The 18492-nt window shown below is 33.3% G+C and overlaps 2 protein-coding genes and 2 long non-coding RNA genes across 4 annotated transcripts; 2 read left to right on the top strand and 2 right to left on the bottom strand.

Moving 5' to 3' along the window:
* The first annotated feature begins 1555 nt into the window (after positions 1-1555).
* Positions 1556-2275, top strand: LOC129918850 (uncharacterized). The gene is made up of 2 exons (XR_008773010.1): positions 1556-1921; positions 1980-2275. It is a non-coding gene; the product is annotated as an uncharacterized LOC129918850 (long non-coding RNA).
* A 3315-nt stretch (positions 2276-5590) lies between these two features.
* Positions 5591-6342, bottom strand: LOC129919662 (uncharacterized). Its single transcript, XR_008773099.1, has 3 exons — positions 6231-6342; positions 5728-6171; positions 5591-5672 (listed from the first exon to the last, which is right to left on the bottom strand). It is a non-coding gene; the product is annotated as an uncharacterized LOC129919662 (long non-coding RNA).
* Positions 6343-12975: 6633 nt separating this feature from the next.
* Positions 12976-13907, top strand: LOC129918777 (ribosomal RNA small subunit methyltransferase NEP1). The gene is made up of 2 exons (XM_055999499.1): positions 12976-13246; positions 13314-13907. Exons 1-2 carry the CDS (start codon positions 13085-13087, stop codon positions 13884-13886), a joined length of 735 nt encoding a protein of 244 aa, XP_055855474.1. The 5' UTR covers positions 12976-13084; the 3' UTR covers positions 13887-13907.
* A 2658-nt stretch (positions 13908-16565) lies between these two features.
* On the bottom strand, positions 16566-17577 carry LOC129918778 (28 kDa heat- and acid-stable phosphoprotein). The gene has a single exon (XM_055999500.1). It carries the CDS (start codon positions 17354-17356, stop codon positions 16868-16870), a length of 489 nt encoding a protein of 162 aa, XP_055855475.1. The 5' UTR covers positions 17357-17577; the 3' UTR covers positions 16566-16867.
* Positions 17578-18492: the final 915 nt, after the last annotated feature.

Here is an 18492-nt window from a genome sequence, read left to right as displayed (position 1 = left end):
CTACGAAACGTGTTCCACGGCTGCTCAAATAAGTATGGAAATTATAATCACCGCGGGCCGATTGCATATGTTTTGGTGTGGTGAAAATCTCCATTTCGGAATGAATGACGTTTGGCATTTTGATCGAAAATTAGTGGCATTTCCAACAAAAAAAAAATACGATCTATTTTTTTTTTGCTGAAATTGTTTTTTTTTTTAATTTTATTTTGCAAACAAAATTTTCACAATAAATACAATACATTTTTTTCGTTTTATTTCATTTGTTGCTGCTGCTGTTGTTGGGTTTCTTTAGATACCCAATCGCATGTTTCATCTTTTGCCTTTTTCTTCATCATTAGAGATTACATCTACAACACCAGCAGAAACATCACTTTAAACCATGGTATAAAAAGAGAAGGTATGATCATTAGAAAAAACTCAGTATCGAGAACTGTCAAAACTTATGGCTACTTAAGGTTTTGACAGCCCAGCCCATTGAAATTGTTGTTGTAAACAAAATTGTCTTGGAAATTGTTGTTGCTTTTGACTTTGCAAATGCCAAACGTCAAAACTTTATTACCTCATTTTGTAAGATGGCGGCTCTAATGATCATACCTTGTCTTTTTATACCATGACTTTAAACAAACACTTTGATATATACAACATACCTTTTTTGTTTTCCATATTAGGTGTGTTTTTTTGTTTATCTATATAGATTTTGTGCAAAAAAACGACATCGAGATTTTTGAAATCGAAACAATTTACGTGTTAAAAACAACAAAAACTTTATCTATATAGATTTTTGAAAAATCCAGATAATTATCCAGATTTTACTTTAGGTGTGTTTTTTTGTTTATCTATATAGATTTTGTGCAAAAAAACGACATCGAGATTTTTGAAAACAAAACAATTTACGTGTTAAAAACAACAAAAACTTTATCTGTATAGATTTTTGAAAAATCCAGATAATTATCCAGATTTTACTTTCTCTCGATAGAAAACAGTACTGCCAAGGTGCATTACACTTATTAAATGTCAGATTCCATTAAACGACAGCTGCAGGTGACAGATATATGACAAAAAAATATAATATTTAAAATTGAATTCAATTAGGAATAACAAACAACACAAATCAATGTAAGTAGGTACAAGCATATATTTGGAAAAAGATAAAAATTGTACCATAAACTTTGTTTTTTAAATTTAATTTAATTATTTTAGGATTCACGTATTTGCAAGAGTGCGATATCTTCCACAAAACCAAAGAAAAAACCTGAAAAGCAGATGGAAAGTATATCAATTTATTCTTACAATGAGATAGCATATTTATCTTTTTTCTAGGAATTATTTCACAAAAGAAGAATTCTGTGTACTGTGCGCTTGTTTCTTATACATGTCGGTACCTTCAAACCTTACAGCCAAATGTAATGTAAATGCTCTCGGAATGCCAGCTCGTTTGCGAAAACATCTATTCTTTGACGATAAACATGGTTAAATGATAACAAAGCTCTTGTTAATCAATCGCCTCATTATGCCCACCACAAAAACTTATAACTTTTTAAGTTAAGCTGCGAAGAAAAGCAAATACAAACATACCTCCCGAAAAATATTCCTTCAGGAAATACTTTTCATCCCAAACAGCAGACAGCAACAAGCAAGACAATCCTAACATTGCATTGCAGCTCATTCAATACCCAAATCCTTCAACTCCCTAAAATCTCCCTCACTTTATGTAAATGGTATCAGAACCAAGACCCGTTGATGAGAAAAGCCATCTTAGAAGAAGATCACTTCACTGCCTGTGCAAATGATGGTGTCGACATGTGCATGTAAAGTGAAGTGTAGAAACAATGGCATCTTGAAAGTTGATGTATAAGAAATATTTTAAAGAACGTTATGGTAATTGTTTGAGGGCATCATTTAGGTCCCCAATTGGTTACAGGTAATTTTTTTATTTATTCTCCTTTATTGGTTCGATATATTCCTTATTCCTTCTTCAGATGTACTCTGCCTGCATTGATGTCGTCCTGTTTCTGTACGAAATGTCTTCTACAAATGGCTCTAAGGCCTCCATCGAGATCCCGAGAAAATGATATCTGCATGAATTTTCTTCGCAATTACTTTCCCCTCCTTAACAGCTAGGAAGGAATTAAGGCAATACACATGGATTCCCAACCCAACTCAACCAACCCTACAACTGGACATAATGGGTCTGAACACCCCCGAGCACAACCTATACAGCCGACTTTTTAGATTAAGTTAATCCATGTATTATATTTTATAACTTTGTTCATTATTTAACGTTAGGCTCCCTTTGTGCCAACAAAATTTTGTAACTATCAATGTATCTTAGAAATAAGTTATTTTAAGTCAATTGTAAATAGCAAGTTCAATAAACCAAAATTGAATTCCAATACACATGGATAAACAAAAAAACATATTTGCAAGCTAGCATTCTTGATCCAGCTGTGGGAGTCCTTACAAAGGCGGGAGATTTTGTTTTATATTTTCTTCCCCGAAACGTAATCCGTTTTGCTTTTTCTCATTAAGATTTATTTGACCAGTTTCCAATCCGATATGAAAATTAAATAAACAAATTTGTGCGCGCGTCACTGCATAATCTCAGAACTGTTTCTTTTTTGTTTGTTTTGTTGCTTGCTAGGTATACAACAAAAGTCTCATAACCAACTCCAAGTTGAAGCAGAACTCAAATATTCACTCTGGCGAGTGAATACAAGATTTTACGAATTTCTGCAATAGGTTAAAGTTTATTTAATATTTTGTGTTCTTCTAAAGAGAGCTGGAAAACTTTCAATAAAACTAGATACGAAAGTGTTTTGTTGAAAATGACTCAATTAATATCTGATTAATATGTTTGAAATATAATTCTAGTTTCGCTAGTTAATTCCTTATGTTTGGTTCATTTTAAGAGATGAAAAAAACTGCTTTGCTGATAAACGTGGTTAACGCAGAAAGGGGATGATATGCCTTCCTACTACTTTAAATCTGGAAAGAAATCTACGCCCTTAGATGAAGCTAATGCCGAGGAAAAATCAACAAGAAAGAAGAAGAAAAGCGACACGGAGCAGAATAAAATTGTAACCACATCACAATCCCAGTCACAGTCACATCAACCACCACAACCACTGCTCCTACCAAAGTCTCAATCACCTCCCGCCGTCCAGTTTATGAAACTAAAAGCTAATGCTAATTTTTTTTTATCATTCGCCACAATTAAGATAGAAAATCATTTCATGTGATCACTAAGGCCCATTTGCTCATACGGATCATAAATTTGATTCATAGCTAGGTCGAACATAGTCCTTGTGTTTTACTTAGTTTATTCTAAGTTGTTAAAAAAAATGTATGTTTAACCTAGCAATGTTTTACTTTCATGCGAGAAATCGCTGAGAACTTCAAATTCGAATGTCAAATCGATACAAACGTCAGTTAATTTTATTTTTTTTTTGAGCAATTAAGCTGAAATTTCTTAATAATTTTGTTATTTTGTGGTTTTTTATTGCAAAAATTAATTAAATATAGTGAAACTGATAAAAAATGTGTGTTTGATTTGATAAAAAAAATTATTCATGTGATGGAAATTTTTTACAAATGTGTTTGTGCGTCACAATTAAGTGACAGAAAATTGACAAATATATGAAAAAAAAAATTGACAAATACTTCTGTAAACATTTATGCGAACAATTGTATCATGGTTAACGTATAAAAGTGAGTTGACCATTCTTTAATCAATTACTGATGTTAATTTTATAGACAACATCATTTTTAAGGGATGTTATGGCTTTTTGCTCAATAAAAATTTCTTATGTAGATCATAAAACCCTTATGTTGTACTATTTCTTGCCCCTAAGTTATGTTAAACTTAGAAGAATTTATGACACGAGTTAAAGTTCGTGCAAACGATTATGTAGAACTTTAGGGTTTATGTTTCACATAAAGATTTAAGTTCCGTTTCAGCAAATGGGCCTAAGGCCCATTTGCTGAAACGAAACTTAAATATTTATGTGAAACATAAACTCTTAAGTTCTACACAGCCGTTTGCACGAACTTCAAATTGAGTCATAAATTCCTCTAAGTTTAACATAACTTAGGGGGAAGAAATAGTAGAACATAAGTAGTTTACGTTCTACTTAAGCATATTTATTTGGTAAAAAAGGGAGAATCCAGCTCAATAAATGATGCCATGGTACAAAACTTGAGAAAAATTAAATAAAATAATATCAGTTAACTTACTTTTATAAATAGTGACCATCTGCAAATGCAAAAATTCACTGAACAAAATTTTAAGGGAATGTTAACCCTTTTTTTGTTTTATTCTCAATTTTAGTTTTGACGCACACATACATTCACAAAACACATACCTACACATTCACTAAAATTAAGCCATTTATTAAACTTAACACCAATTTTATTAGACTTTCACTAATTTCACCATATTCTATTAATTTAAAGGCATTTTTCACGATATTTTTGATAAATTTTCTCAAAAAACAAATAAAACTAACTGACGTTTTTATCGATTTGACAAATTTATTTGAAGTTCTCAGCGATTTCTCGCATGAAAGTAAATCATTGCTAGGTTGAAAATAAATATTTTTTAGCAACGTAGAATAAACTAAGTAAAACATAAGAGATATGTTTGACCTAACTAAGGTTAGAATTTATGACTAGTATGAGCAAATGGGCCTAAGTAATTTAAGTTTTTATTCTTTTTAGGGATTATAAGTTTGGGTGTAAGGCTTGATTGAAAAAAATTACTGTTAAAACATAATAAGTAAATTGAGTCTATATGAGAGATGATTCAATAGATTAAGTACAATTGAACAAATTTTACTTTATATTCCAACTGTTGTTAAACAAATTCGTTTCACTTTGCATAAATATTTAATATACAATCAAAAAGTTAAAACAATATTGGTTCAATTAAAAACAAAACAAAATTAATAAATTTTATCTCATTCAACTCATTGTGCCACATGCGTATAGCTCCTCTAGACAAGAGTTCTTCATTATGCAAATTATGATTAGCCTGGTTATTAATCACAGCATTCCTGAAAGTTTAAATAATAAAAAAAAACATTTTAAACCATTCGAAAATACAAAAAGTTCGCGACTTAGATACCTGAATTGATTTGACTTCGATTCTCCAGATTGTCGATTTCAATAGTAGCTTTTTTATCCAATTAAACATAATGCAGCAAAGCAGAAGTAGATGGATTAATAGACATAAACCTCCATCTTATCTTAAATAAACGTCTTGATGACTGGAAAATGTTTTTGTTTATACAGGGCCAGGGAGCTGTTGTGGGATGAAGTAAGCCTACTTCGAGTGGCTTGGTTCTGGAAAGAATCAACAAGTTTTGGATGTTTAATATTACGTATTTAGATAGTTGGTATACAAAAAAGTAACAAAAATCCACTTTGGCACTCATTCACCTTGTGAAAACAATAAAAAGGAGCGCTTTGCATTTTAACCAATATGATTTTTGAGCTTACTGAACATAATTCACCTTAAGATTCCATAACTTAATTGTCCAATCAATGGACGATGTAAGGAACAAATCACCAAAATCTGGTGTAGATTGATTAAGATGAGTTGATATTCCCGTCACTGGACGCAAAATGCTTCTCATAGACTTCAGACACACCCGAACGTATTCCATGTCGATAAGCTTTTAGAAACAACAATTTGTTTTAAGCAAATGGTAAATCACAACAAACTCTTACCAGAATAAACATTGCCATTGCTAGATTGTTAATCTCATTCGATGAAAAGAACATGCAAGTGATAGCAATTGGCTTCGATTGCCGTTGCTGCAATTCCAGTGTATCTTGCGGCATCGACAACATATCCAAACTCCAAGAGCAAAGCTTGCCATCGGATGAGATCGATATCACATTGTGTGTGCCAACCATTTGCAAACAGTACACTGGGTTCGTATCTTGTGGTGTCCTCTGGATGGGGGTGCGCTTTTGCACTCGATTATCCCAAAGCACAATCTGACCGGAATACGTTCCACCGAGTATAAGATTTCATTGAATTGAATTTAGTAAAGCATGTTGACATAACGGCACTCTGACAATGGAATACATCTTCGGGTGCTTGTTTTTTATATTTTGTGTTCCAGACCATTACAACACCACAACACCATCTGGTTCATTGGGACTCTCCTAGGGAAGTTATTTAATGGGTTTTAGGTAGAATCGTACGATACAATACAAATGCAAACCTCATTTTTGTGATATGAAGCAACAACCAGTTCAGGAAAATGTGTTGACCAATCCATTGAAGTGATGCATCGATTCTTAGACTATGGGTCTTCATAGAAAGCTCGATTCAACGACAACCTAGCATTTGTCCTCCCATCGTTTGACTCTTCATTATCACCACCTCCAATGTAGTCTGTGTAGATGTCGACATTCTCAGGTAGAGCCCTTCTTTTTTGTGTTCAAGTGGTGTTATGGCTGATGCAACTTCCTTTACAATGGGCAAACCATGTGGTAGAATTCCTGGTGGTAGTTTGGAATGGAACCTAACACAGCTAGAGGAACATGACAATCGACAAACCAGGAACAATTCTACGAATTTTTTTGTTTGTTTCTTTCTCTTTGTTTTATTAAATTTTAATTTTTAAAATAAAAAAGCAAAAGCAAACTTTTTGACAGACAGCTGTCTAATTAATGTTCAGTGCTGCCAAAGGGTTGCACGGATTTAAAAAATCTCGATGTCGTTTTTTTGCACAAAATCTATATAGATAAACAAAAAAACACACCTTTTCTCTCGATAGAAAACAGTAGTGCCAAGGTAGTTTAATTGTTGTGTTCATACAGAAATATCTGAAAATATTAACAAAAAAAAAAGCGGAGAAAACGAGGTTTGAAAAAAACTCTCATAGAAAAAAATAATCAAAAATTTGTTTGACATGGTTGAATTAAAATGTTAATATCTCGAGATATACGCAATGCAGATAAAAGTCTTAAATGGATCCTGATAAGATTGTTGAACAGATATGTATATAAAATTACCAAAGTTTTTTCGAAAAATTAGAAATAAAAATAAAAAAGTTTTCACATTTGATTTTTAAAAAATCGAAAAAAAATTGAATATGGCTACCTTCAAACGCTTATAACACAAGAACGACGCAACTAATGTTAATGGTCATGGTCTTAAAATGTAGCTAAGAATATACAGATAATTTTTGGTTTTTTGTGAAAAAACAATTTTTTTTTAATCCAACATGGATGCCATGGCCATATGAAAATTTTTGTTTGCATCCAACATGGATGTAATGGCCTTCCCACTTCGGAGTTAAAATAAAAAAAAAAACAAAAGCAACATTTTTGACAGACAGCTGCCAAAGTATATGTACAGTGGTGCCAAATGTTTGCATGGATTTCAAAAATCCCGATGTCGTTTTTTTGCACAAAATCTATATAGATAAACAAAAAAAGACACCTATTGTTTATAATTTGATATAATTTTTTATAATTAATAAACTAATATTAGGTGTGTTTTTTATTACCACCGGTCTTAAATGGATAAAAAAAACGCTTCGGGGCTTACCGAGAAAAATTGGCAGCACTGCATATTAAATGTTCCGAAATCAGCTGACACAAAAAACCCAGCAAACGTAGAACTACAAAAAAAAAAACCGAGGAAATACGTACGTAAAAGAAGTACTTCTTTTCCACTGAAAAAAGATAGGAGCTCAGGAAAAAACTCAGTTATATACTTTCTGTATATAAGAATACGTGAAGCAGCTATCTCTTTCTTGCATGCAAGATGAAATAAATTTCCCCTCCATTACCTAAAAGTACAGACAAATGTTCTTTAAAAGTACATCAGCGAAGCACATCTGGAAGTGCTTTTGATGAATATTTACCAGTACTTTTTTAACTACAGAAAAACCACTGAAAATTGTTCTTTAAAAGTACTTATATGAAGTAGGTACTATTTCACCGGTTTATATCCGTACTGCTAAAATCCATAGGGGTATTCACGATCCGGTGTAACAAAAAAGTGTAAAAATGCAAAATTTTGTTTTCTACTGCTACAACTACAATAGACAAATTTTGCACCATTGTATTTTATTTTTGCAATAGGGTTGGGGTATAGCAAAAGTGTAAAAGTGTAAAAAAATTGTAGTCTGTATATTTGGTTGTTTTATTTAAAGAAAATGTTACACTTTTGCACTTTTACAACGATACAAGACCATTTGCATCGAATCGTGAATACCCCTCATATTTTAATCTCATCTGAAAATAATCTTCAAAACAAACAAACAATTCTTTTAAACAACCATTAGGTGTGTTTTTTTTTGTTTATCTATATAGATTTTGTGCAAAAAAACGACATCGAGATTTTTGAAATCAAAACAATTTACGTGTTAAAAACAACAAAAACTTTATCTGTATAGATTTTTGAAAAATCCAGATAATTATCCAGATTTTACTTTCTCTCGATAAAAACAGTAGTGCCAAGGTACTTTATTTGTTGTGTTCATACAAAAATATCTAAAAATATTAACAAAAAAAAAAGCGGAGAAAACGAGGTTTGAAAAAAACTCTCATAGAAAAAAATAATCAAAAATTTGTTTGACATTGTTGCATTGAAATGTTAATATCTCGAGATATACGCAATGCACTTTTCAGATAAAAGTCTTAAATGGATCCTGATAAGATTGTTGAACAGATATGTATATAAAATTACCAAAGTTTTTTCGAAAAATCAGAAATAAAAATAAAAAAGTTTTCACATTTGATTTTTTAAAAATCGAAAAACTACCTTCCAACGCTTATAACACAAGAACGACGCAACTAATGTTAATGGTCATGGTCTTAAAATGTAGCTAAGAATAGGTGTGTTTTTTATTACCACTGGTCTTAAGTGGATAAAAAAAACGCCTCGGGGCTTACCGAGAAAAATTGGCAGCACTGCATATTAAATGTTCCGAAATCAGCTGACACAAAAAAAAAAATAGAGTTGTCATATTTTTCGCTTTTGGGTTTTCTAGTATGTTTTGGAAAAATAAAAAGTTTAACTAACTATTAAATAAATATTTGAAATAATAATTGTCATTCCAAACATCAGTTTTGATGTTTTTAAACAAATTCTAAACAATTTACGAACAAATTAATTTGGTAGCACAGATTTAAATCTGTTGAAAAAGTTAAGCCCAGAGAATTCTTCGGGCTAAACAACTAAGCCCAAGGGGCTAAAGTGTTGTTGCATTTAACATGTAAATTGCTTAGCCCCGACTGCGTCCAGTTAAGACCGGTGGTAATAAAAAACACACCTAATATACAGATAATTTTTGGTTTTTTGTGAAAAAAACAATTTTTTTGAATCCAACATGGATGCCATGGCCATATGAAAATTTTTGTTTGCATCCAACATGGATGTAATGGCCTTCCCACATCGGAGTTAAAATAAAAAAAAAAAACAAAAGCAACATTTTTGACAGACAACTGCCAAAGTATATGTACAGTGGTGCCAAGTGTTTGCATGGATTTCAAAAATCCCGATGTCGTTTTTTTGCACAAAATCTATATAGATAAACAAAAAAACACACCTATTATATTTATTGGAAAAACAGAAAATAGTTTTTTTTTTTTGATAACAAAATATATAAATTAAAAAAATCCCTGGGTGCGCTTCTGTGGCCAGGCCAGTTAAGAAGAGTGAAAAAGAAAAAAATACTCTGCACTTTGGTGGTGGTTTTTGTATCTTTTTTTGATTTTTTTTTTTTTTTTTTTTTCTAAATGCACAAGGCTGAATTTGTGAAGTGGTGTCAACCTTTTCCGAGAAAACAGCAAAATAATTAACAACGCATTTTGATGTCCACCACAAAAGTTGATTTCCACAATCAACTTTTGTGGAGTGCCGAAGAATTTGTGTGGTAGATTGTTTAGAGAAAATAGTTTTTACAAATAACACTGGGAAGATTATTTATTTTTTAAATTAAATTGTTTTATTTTTCATTTTTATTCTCCAAATGGAGCACAGAAATTTTCTTTTTGCTTAAAGGCTTGGCCACACCGGAGGGTATGCGGTAGCGGTAGCGGTACGGTACTTGTATGAAAAAAATTCCAAACTGACATATCAACGTTCAGATGTGGAATTTTTTTCATACAAATATCGTTACCAAGCCTTAAAGGCTTGGCCACACTGGAGGGTATGCGGTAGCGGTACGGGTAGCGGTGAGGGTACTTGTATAAAAAAAATTCCAAACTGACACATCAACGTTCAGGTGTGGAATTTTTTTAGTACAAATATCGTTACCGCTATACCGCATACCCTCCGGTGTGGCCAAGCCTTAAGGCTTGGCCACACCGGAGGGTATGCGGTAGCGGTACGGGTAGAGGTAACGATATTTGTATGAAAAAAATTCAACATCTGAACGTTGATATGTCAGTTTGAAATTTGTTCCATACAAGTACCGTTACCTCTACCCTTACCGCTACCGCATACCCTCCGGTGTGGCCAAGCCTTTAAAGGCTTGGCCACACCGGAGGGTATGCGGTAGCGGTACGGGTAGAGGTAACGGTACTTGTATGAAAAAAATTCCAAACTGACATATCAACGTTCAGATGTGGATTTTTTTTCATACAAATATCGTTACCGCTATACCGCATACCGGTATGCGGTAGTGGTACGGGTAGCGGTAACGATATTTGTATGAAAACAATTATACATCTGAACGTTGATATGTCAGTTTGAAATTTTTTTCATACAAGTACCGTTACCTCTACCCATACCGCTACCGCATACCCTCCGGTGTGGCCAAGCCTTTAATTGTATGAAAAAATTTCTACAGCTGAATTTTGATGTTCCAGTTTCAAATACAATTACCCGTACCGCTACCGCATGTACCCTTCGGTGGGGCCAAGCCTTAATAGCTGTGTTCCTTTGGGCTTAAGTATCTACTGCTAAGTACTTCTGGTTGTATTCAACTCCATTTCTTCTTTAGAAAAAATGTCTTTAAATGGATTCAGAAGTACTAAAAATTACTTTGCTGAGCCCAAAGGAACACAGAGCCAATATGTTGCTTTGGCTATCAAGGTTTAACTGGTTTCACTAGAATATATAAAATGCAGGAAAAGTCAAATCAAACGCGAGCCGCCATTACAAAAGAGGCAAAACTTTGTGCATTGCATACATCGCGCTCTTTTTCTCCCATTTGCCAAAGAAGAGTTTATTTTTTCAGGAGAAACAGGGGAGAGATTTTGGTAAATAAGCAAACACATACATCCTCAAAGTAGACTTTGTTGGTGGTTGTATTTTCCCCTAAACTACTGAGGTTTAGTTTGCAGGGAATATAGAGTTTTCGCTTTTGGGTTTTCTTGTGTGTTTTTGAAAAAAAAGTTTAACTAACTATTAAATAAATATTTAAAATAATAATTGTCATTCCAAACATCAGTTTTAATGTTTTTAAACAAATTCTAAACAATTTACGAACAAGTAATTTGGTAGCACAGACCAACCAAAATTTTTTTTAGGAATCACAATACTTTGTATCAACTTTATGTAACTGAAAAGCAAAGCAAATGGTCATTAGAACTGTGTCGAAGCGAAAAATTTGCCAATATCCTTTTAAAGTATTTTTTAGGAGAGGAATTCGTAGTTAAAAGTTTAAAATAGCTCTGCTGTGCTTACCTTAAAAGAATTTAAAAATGGCCGAATATTCAGCGGCATCTCTAGTTTAAAATGGCACAAAGAGTGATAAGTTGGTTGATATAAATTGCGAGCGTTAGCGAGCAAGAAAATTTTTTTTTGAAGAAACAAATTTTAACCATTCTTAGGCTTTATACAAAAAAAATTATTTCGTACAATTTAATTTATAAAACATTGAAAAATGGACTTTTTCTCGCACTGAAATTTTGTAGCAGAAAATTGATAGATACATTCTATCTATTGAGTTCAAAATGAAATTGGCAATACTTAAAAGCAAAAATTTTAAATAATCCAAGTTGTTTGACTTTTAAATTTAACAATAAACTGAAATTGTTTAATTTTATAATTTCAAACAAAAAAATAACGAAATGTTGTTCATAGGTGCAACACTCTCTGAATAAATGGATACATTTATTTTCGCTTATATACTGGATTAAAGCTTAACATAGAACAAAAGTGGGTAACAAGCAACTGAAGGTATCTCGGACAGTGGAAAAGATGTCGGAAAGGTGTAAATAGATTTAACGGTAATATTTCAAAAACGAGATTTGATCGAATAAGTCTGTCTTTGGATTCGAGTTCGGCACACCGAAACCCTTTAAAAGTATAGTTTAGTCTCGGCACCAAAAACCTTGCATAAATACTTGTGGTATTTAAAAGGTTCTTAAAAGAGCATTTTAAGGTGTTAGTTAACACGGTGCTTAAGGAAATGGTCAAAGAGGCAAAAACTCGTTTTTTGAAAAATCCCTCACCAAACGTCATAATGGACTGAAAAATTGTTGTTTTCATTTATAAAAACTTCATAGACAGCTTCTTTAACGATACAATAGCTGCGTTCCTTTGGAAATATTTATCTACTTTTTAGTACTTAAAACTACTTTGATCTACTTTGCTATACTGAAAAAGTAGTTCAAAGCAGCTTTAAGTACTAAAAAGTAGATAAATATTTCCAAAGGAACGCAGCTAATATTGGTAGAGACTTTAAAGAAGATTTTCAGATAGGTAATCAAATCACTAAAATACAAAAACAAACCATTTAGTGCTGCACATATTAGACTTGTATTTGTTTATAATACGTCTTTTGATTTTCTGAAAAAAAAATTTTGGGGGGGGGGGGTTAAACCCCATAACACCCCCCCCCCCCCCCTAAATACGGCTATGATAGCAGAATAAAAGATTTGGCAGAATAGGCCCAATTATTTGTTTGTTGTGTTTACAGCTTAACGTTATTATCTAAAATCGCATGTTTGAACTCACTTTTTCGAATAATCTGTCGCACGTGTGTTTCTTCGAATTTATTTTTCGAAGCTGTACGTCAAATCAAAACAAAAAGTGATATTAGATATTTTGGTTTCGTCTTCTTCGTTTTTGAAATAAAATAATTTTAAATTAATTCACTTAAATTTAAACATGGGAGGTAAAGGTAAAGATAGGGCCCAAAAACGTAAAGCACAGCCAAATGATGACAACGAATTCAACTTCACAAAAAAGCATTTGGTGACTAGCCACATTCGATCGATGGAAAAACGCTTAATTATCGTTCTCGAAGGCGCACAACTAGAGACTGTTAAAGTAGTTTAAATTACTTGTTGTTTCTTATTATATACCATCTTAATTTATTTACTTAACTATATTTCAGATGGGAAATGCATTCGAGTTACTTAATTGCGATGACCATGCAGGAATAATGAGAAAAAACAACCGGGATCCGGGTTCTTGTCGACCAGACATTGTTCACCAATGTTTACTTATGCTTTTTGACTCCCCGCTCAATCGTGCAGGTCTGCTTCAAGTGTATATGAAAACAGAACGCAATGTTCTCATCGAAATAAATCCCCAAACCAGAATACCAAGAACGTTTAAACGTTTTGCCGGTCTCATGGTACAGCTACTTCATAAGTTCTCTGTTCGTGCCAATGACACATCTGTGAAACTGATGAAAGTTATTAAAAATCCAGTCACAGATCATCTGCCAGTGGGTTGCAAAAAGTTGGCAATGTCATTTTCTGGGAAATTAGTTAGTTCGTGTAAGGAGTTGGTACCGAAGGAAGAAGATGAACCCATTGTTTTGGTGATTGGAGCATTTGCTCATGGAAGTTTGAAGTCTGACTATACAGAGGGACTATTTTCTATAAGTAACTATCCTCTATCTGCTGCGATTGCTTGTTCAAAGCTCTGCAGTGCATTCGAAGAAGTTTGGGGTGTTTTGTAAATAAATTTTTAACTATCGAAATGTTTTCTTTCATTTATTCTATGTATGTTTCTTAAGGAAAACTGAAAGCCAACGCCACACAGAGAGCGTTCATAACTCCGGGTTGAGATTTGTATACTATTTGTTTTGTTTTTTTTTTCTTGGCACAACGTAGGTACTAACCATTGGTTTGAAAAGCTTAAACAAATAATCCATACCAATGAGTAACGCTACAACTCGGTGGTAAATAACCATACCAAAAAGTTTAAAAAATACGCTCTCTGTGTTGCGAGGTCTAATTTACTTTCAGAAGTAAATTAAATCAATGTTTACTTGTTCAATCTAAGTATGTTCTTCAAACCTTATTGCTCAATTTAACTAGCTTCAGTTTAGTGAGCGGATGTAGTACTTGACTGCTAACCTGGAGGTGTGGGATCGAGCCCCACCTTAGGCAGCATTCTTCTTTTTATCGCCCAGCTTCAATTGCACGCCACCAATGGGATCATATGAGATATCATTTTATTCTCAATTCACTGTACCAACAAAAAATTCGTTTCAATCTTTCTATTCTATAGAAAGACCTAAGGTCTAACAAGAATTATGTAGTTTAAATTATTTTATTGTTATAAATAAGCCTTAAAAATTGTACTCTGAGAGCAGGTGAGAAAACAAAGTCATGTGAAAAATCAAGACTTTTTTCGATTTTTTAAGATTTTCAGCCCTATTCCCAATATGAAAATTCTCGGGAATATGTGTTGGAGGAAAAGGCTTCCAATCCAAAAGCTTAAATTGATTTTTGCAAAGAGGAAACAAAATTAAAACGGAAAAGGAACGATATTCTGGGAATTTTATATTTAAATCCCTTATCAATACAGATCTAAGTGTTTGAGTCCCATTTTAGCTGGCTTCTCCTAAAGTATTTTGTGTTCAGAAATTAACACCAGAAGGTATAATCTGGAGTACAAAGCTATGTACCAATTTTGCTAGTATATAAGTTTAGTGAAATTTTTAAAATACAAGGAATTGACTATCGAGAAGCCTTTTCGACTGTCGCTAGATATTCAGCCCCATTGTGATTTTCAAGATGAAATTTTTCAACACGAAATATTTTTGTTCATCCGGAATTCAAAAAGTTCTAACGAGTTAATAATCTTAGAACAACAACAACATCTTGAAGGTGCTACCACCAAGTGCTTATGGCTAGAGTTACAGCACTGTTTCACGGATGCCAATCCGATCATCAGACTTCTTTATTAAATTTGTATGTGGTGCTTAGTCTAGTTATTTTTCATTTAATTTGAAAAACTTTAAATTAAAATGGTTTGGAAGGCTTGATTGTATTTCCGTGTCAACAGCTTTGGATTTGAATCAGAAGATACAGCTGTGAACACGAAAGTAGCAATGCTTACACAATTTTCATAAAAAGTTAAATATTTTTAAAATGCTGCTTTGCAAAAAAGTTTAAAATTATATTTTGCATTGGGCGGGACCTGAGTTATCATATCCAAGGTTTTTAACTTTTTAAATATGCTTATCATTTATTGAAACACTCTTGGAAGGAATGCAACCGATGTCTAAAGCACCATACATGGAAACCGTTTTGTACTTGCTTTTCGCAGCTCAAATAACACAAACCAGACATAAGATATGCTGTCTATTTGTTAAGCAGGTATAACACTAACCCAGGGAAATCATATTGGACAATATATAAAGTGAATTTTTCGGTACTTGAAAGGCACAAAAAAAAAAATCTTAACTACCATAAACAAACTTACAAAAGTTCAAGGATTTTGCGATGCCGACTGGGCAAGTGACCAGTGTTAGCTGGTAACAATTGGTTAAGTTTTTATGATGCAAGGAGCTGCAATTTATTGGTTTTCAAAGCGACAACGGACAGTTGCTGTACTTCCAACAACTGAATCTGAATTTATGGCTATGGTTGCTGATATACAAAATTAGTATGGCTCAAGCGTTTAGAGACCAAATAGTTATTACATTGTTCCAGAGGAATGAATCTTTTTTGTGACAATTAAAGCGCTATTCAACTTAAAAGGAACTCAATGAAGCTCAATAAACAAACACGAAGAAACACCAGAACACTGTGTAACTGCGAAGCACAAATGCATCAACGAAATGGTACACCACCAGGTTTTATTAAAAGAACTATCTCTTGGAATACCTAAAAGGTATAAACTTGGACACAGTAAAGCGTAACTTGGAACTACAAAACCTTATAGACAGCAGTTCAACTTCATTGCCCCAAGGCACAGTGAGAAATGAAGAAATCTTACCTAAGTTAACCCTTACAAGTGAAGTATAAATGGTCCACTCCGGACCATAACTAAAGTTATATTTTTTTATCTAATAGATTAAACCATCGACACTTTTCCGAAATAATAATGCAAATACTCCAAATAATCAAATATCTCAAAGGTATAAACTTGGAGACAGTGCAACCAAATTAAGGGCACCTTATAGGTTGCACTGTAACTTCGCCACATGCAGTCAATCAGAACACGAAGGCGCACTGAGAAATGGAGAGATCTTACCTAAGTTTACCCTGACAAGTGAATTAAGTATAATGTGGTTGACTCCGGACTGTAAGCGGCGTCAAAACTAAAGTTGCATTTATGTATCTTATAGATTATACCATCGAGATCTTGAATCTGAATCTGCAAATATGAAATAAAACATCAATGATTTGAAACTTAAGTGTCACACACTGAGTTTGTTTACTTGATCATTTCTTTTTTTTTTTAATCATTTTTGCTTCAATATTGCAAAGGAAATACAAAAATTTCTTGAGAGAATTAAAACTTACTAAAATTATCTCTAGCAATTATAACAATTAGTTTAATTAGATTTATTTCAAGCTGGAGGAAATCCCAGAATTCAGTTGATTTAATCCTGCTTGGTCGTCGTCGTTTGTTGCTGTCGCTTGTCCTCGTCAGCCACACACAATTCTATAGCTACACGAACTCCTCTCGCTTGTTGATCGGACACTAGTTGTCCGATTTACTGGTGCCCGGCTGGCTTTGGTCATCAGCCTTTTTTGGTGGAGTACCCCGTTTAGCAGCGGCATCGGCACGCTGTTGACGGATAATTGCTAATCGTGCAAGATCGGCACGGGCCTGAGCTGTTTTACCCTGCTCGTGCATTTTCTGGTAGTGGGCGCGGTTTTTTTGCTTTTGAAGCTCTTCACGCTCGCGACGTGTCAATTCGGGTTTTGCAGCTTCTTCAACTGTAGTGACCTTGACAATTGCCTTCTTTCGTACTCGATTTGGATTTTCGATTTCGATAAGCTTGGATACACCCTTGCCTTTGGCATTTTCATCTTCGGAAGAGGTTTCTTCTTCAGAGCCTGAACCGGATTCGTTTTCAGATTCTTCTTCGCTCTTTTCGGAACCTTCTTCTTCGGCACGTTGCAGTTCTTCGGGACTGGTGAAGTGACGGCTACGTCCTTTGTGATTTACATATTTACCTTTGGGCATTTTGTTTTATTTGTGGTAGTTAGAGGAGTAAAGCTTATTTTAGTGAGCGTTTTGGGTGCGTTCTTGATTTAAGTTTATTTTTGAGGATTTTTTGTAGAAATTGAAGCATATATTTTGGAAATAATAAGCCGAAAAAGAAAAAGAATTTGCAAGTTTCGACAGAAAAATGTGTGTTAGATATATTTCGAACGTGTACAAAACTAGAAAATGGCGAAAAGTTCAGAATACGAAGTCGAATTTCGAAAATGAATGCGTTCAGAATTCATTGAACATATATGTTAATTTATGGGCACTGAACTAAGTAGATGGATGAATTCAGAGATAAAAGTCTGGTACGCAGATCTGAGCTAAATTTAATCTCCCATACAAATTATCGATAAGATGGTCAGATAAATTTTAGGTCGGCTAATTTTTTTCTATAATTTGTATGGGAGCTAAAATTTAGCTCAATCTGCGTGATTTGCTTAAGCCCAGTACGCAGATCGAGCTAAATTGTGGCTCCCTTAAAGTCTGGTACGCTGCTCGCGCTAAATTTTAGCTCCCATACAAATTATCGAAAAATTTTATCTGAGCTAAAATGGATCCCATACAAATTATCGATAACTTGTATGGGATATTTTTTGTTAGCATTTTCGTTGTCGACTTTGGAGACTTGAAAATTTTTCGTTTCGCATCAGCAGCGTACCAGGCTTTAAATACAGTAGATCGTATTTATGCCCAACAACAAAAACATCGGGAAAATATCGATGTATCGAAGATAGAACCGATGTATTTTTAACATCGATGTATAAGACACCCATTTACTGTTAATTCCTATAATTCTCATTTCAATGTTCAATATTCTAAATTAATACTTCATGTTTAATCACTTTAAAATAATTTATGTTTTTAATCATATATTTCATTGATTTAAAATTATTTCAAAAAATCATATATATTTGAAAATACAACAAAACGTCATTTCATTTATATTTGTTGTTGATTCAATTTTCTTTTGTTTAATACCTTTGTTCGTTTATCTGTTCAACGTTTAAGCCTGGTACGCTGCTCGCGCTAAATTTTAGCTCTCATACAAATTATCGAAAATTTTTAGCCGAGCTAAAATGGATCCCATACAAACTATCGATAACTTGTAT

This window comes from Episyrphus balteatus, chromosome 4 (genome assembly GCF_945859705.1).
Source record: "Episyrphus balteatus chromosome 4, idEpiBalt1.1, whole genome shotgun sequence".
In the NCBI taxonomy this organism is placed as follows: Eukaryota; Metazoa; Arthropoda; class Insecta; order Diptera; family Syrphidae; genus Episyrphus; species Episyrphus balteatus.
Note: the sequence above shows the minus strand (reverse complement) of the source record. Positions and strands in the feature narration are given on the sequence as shown.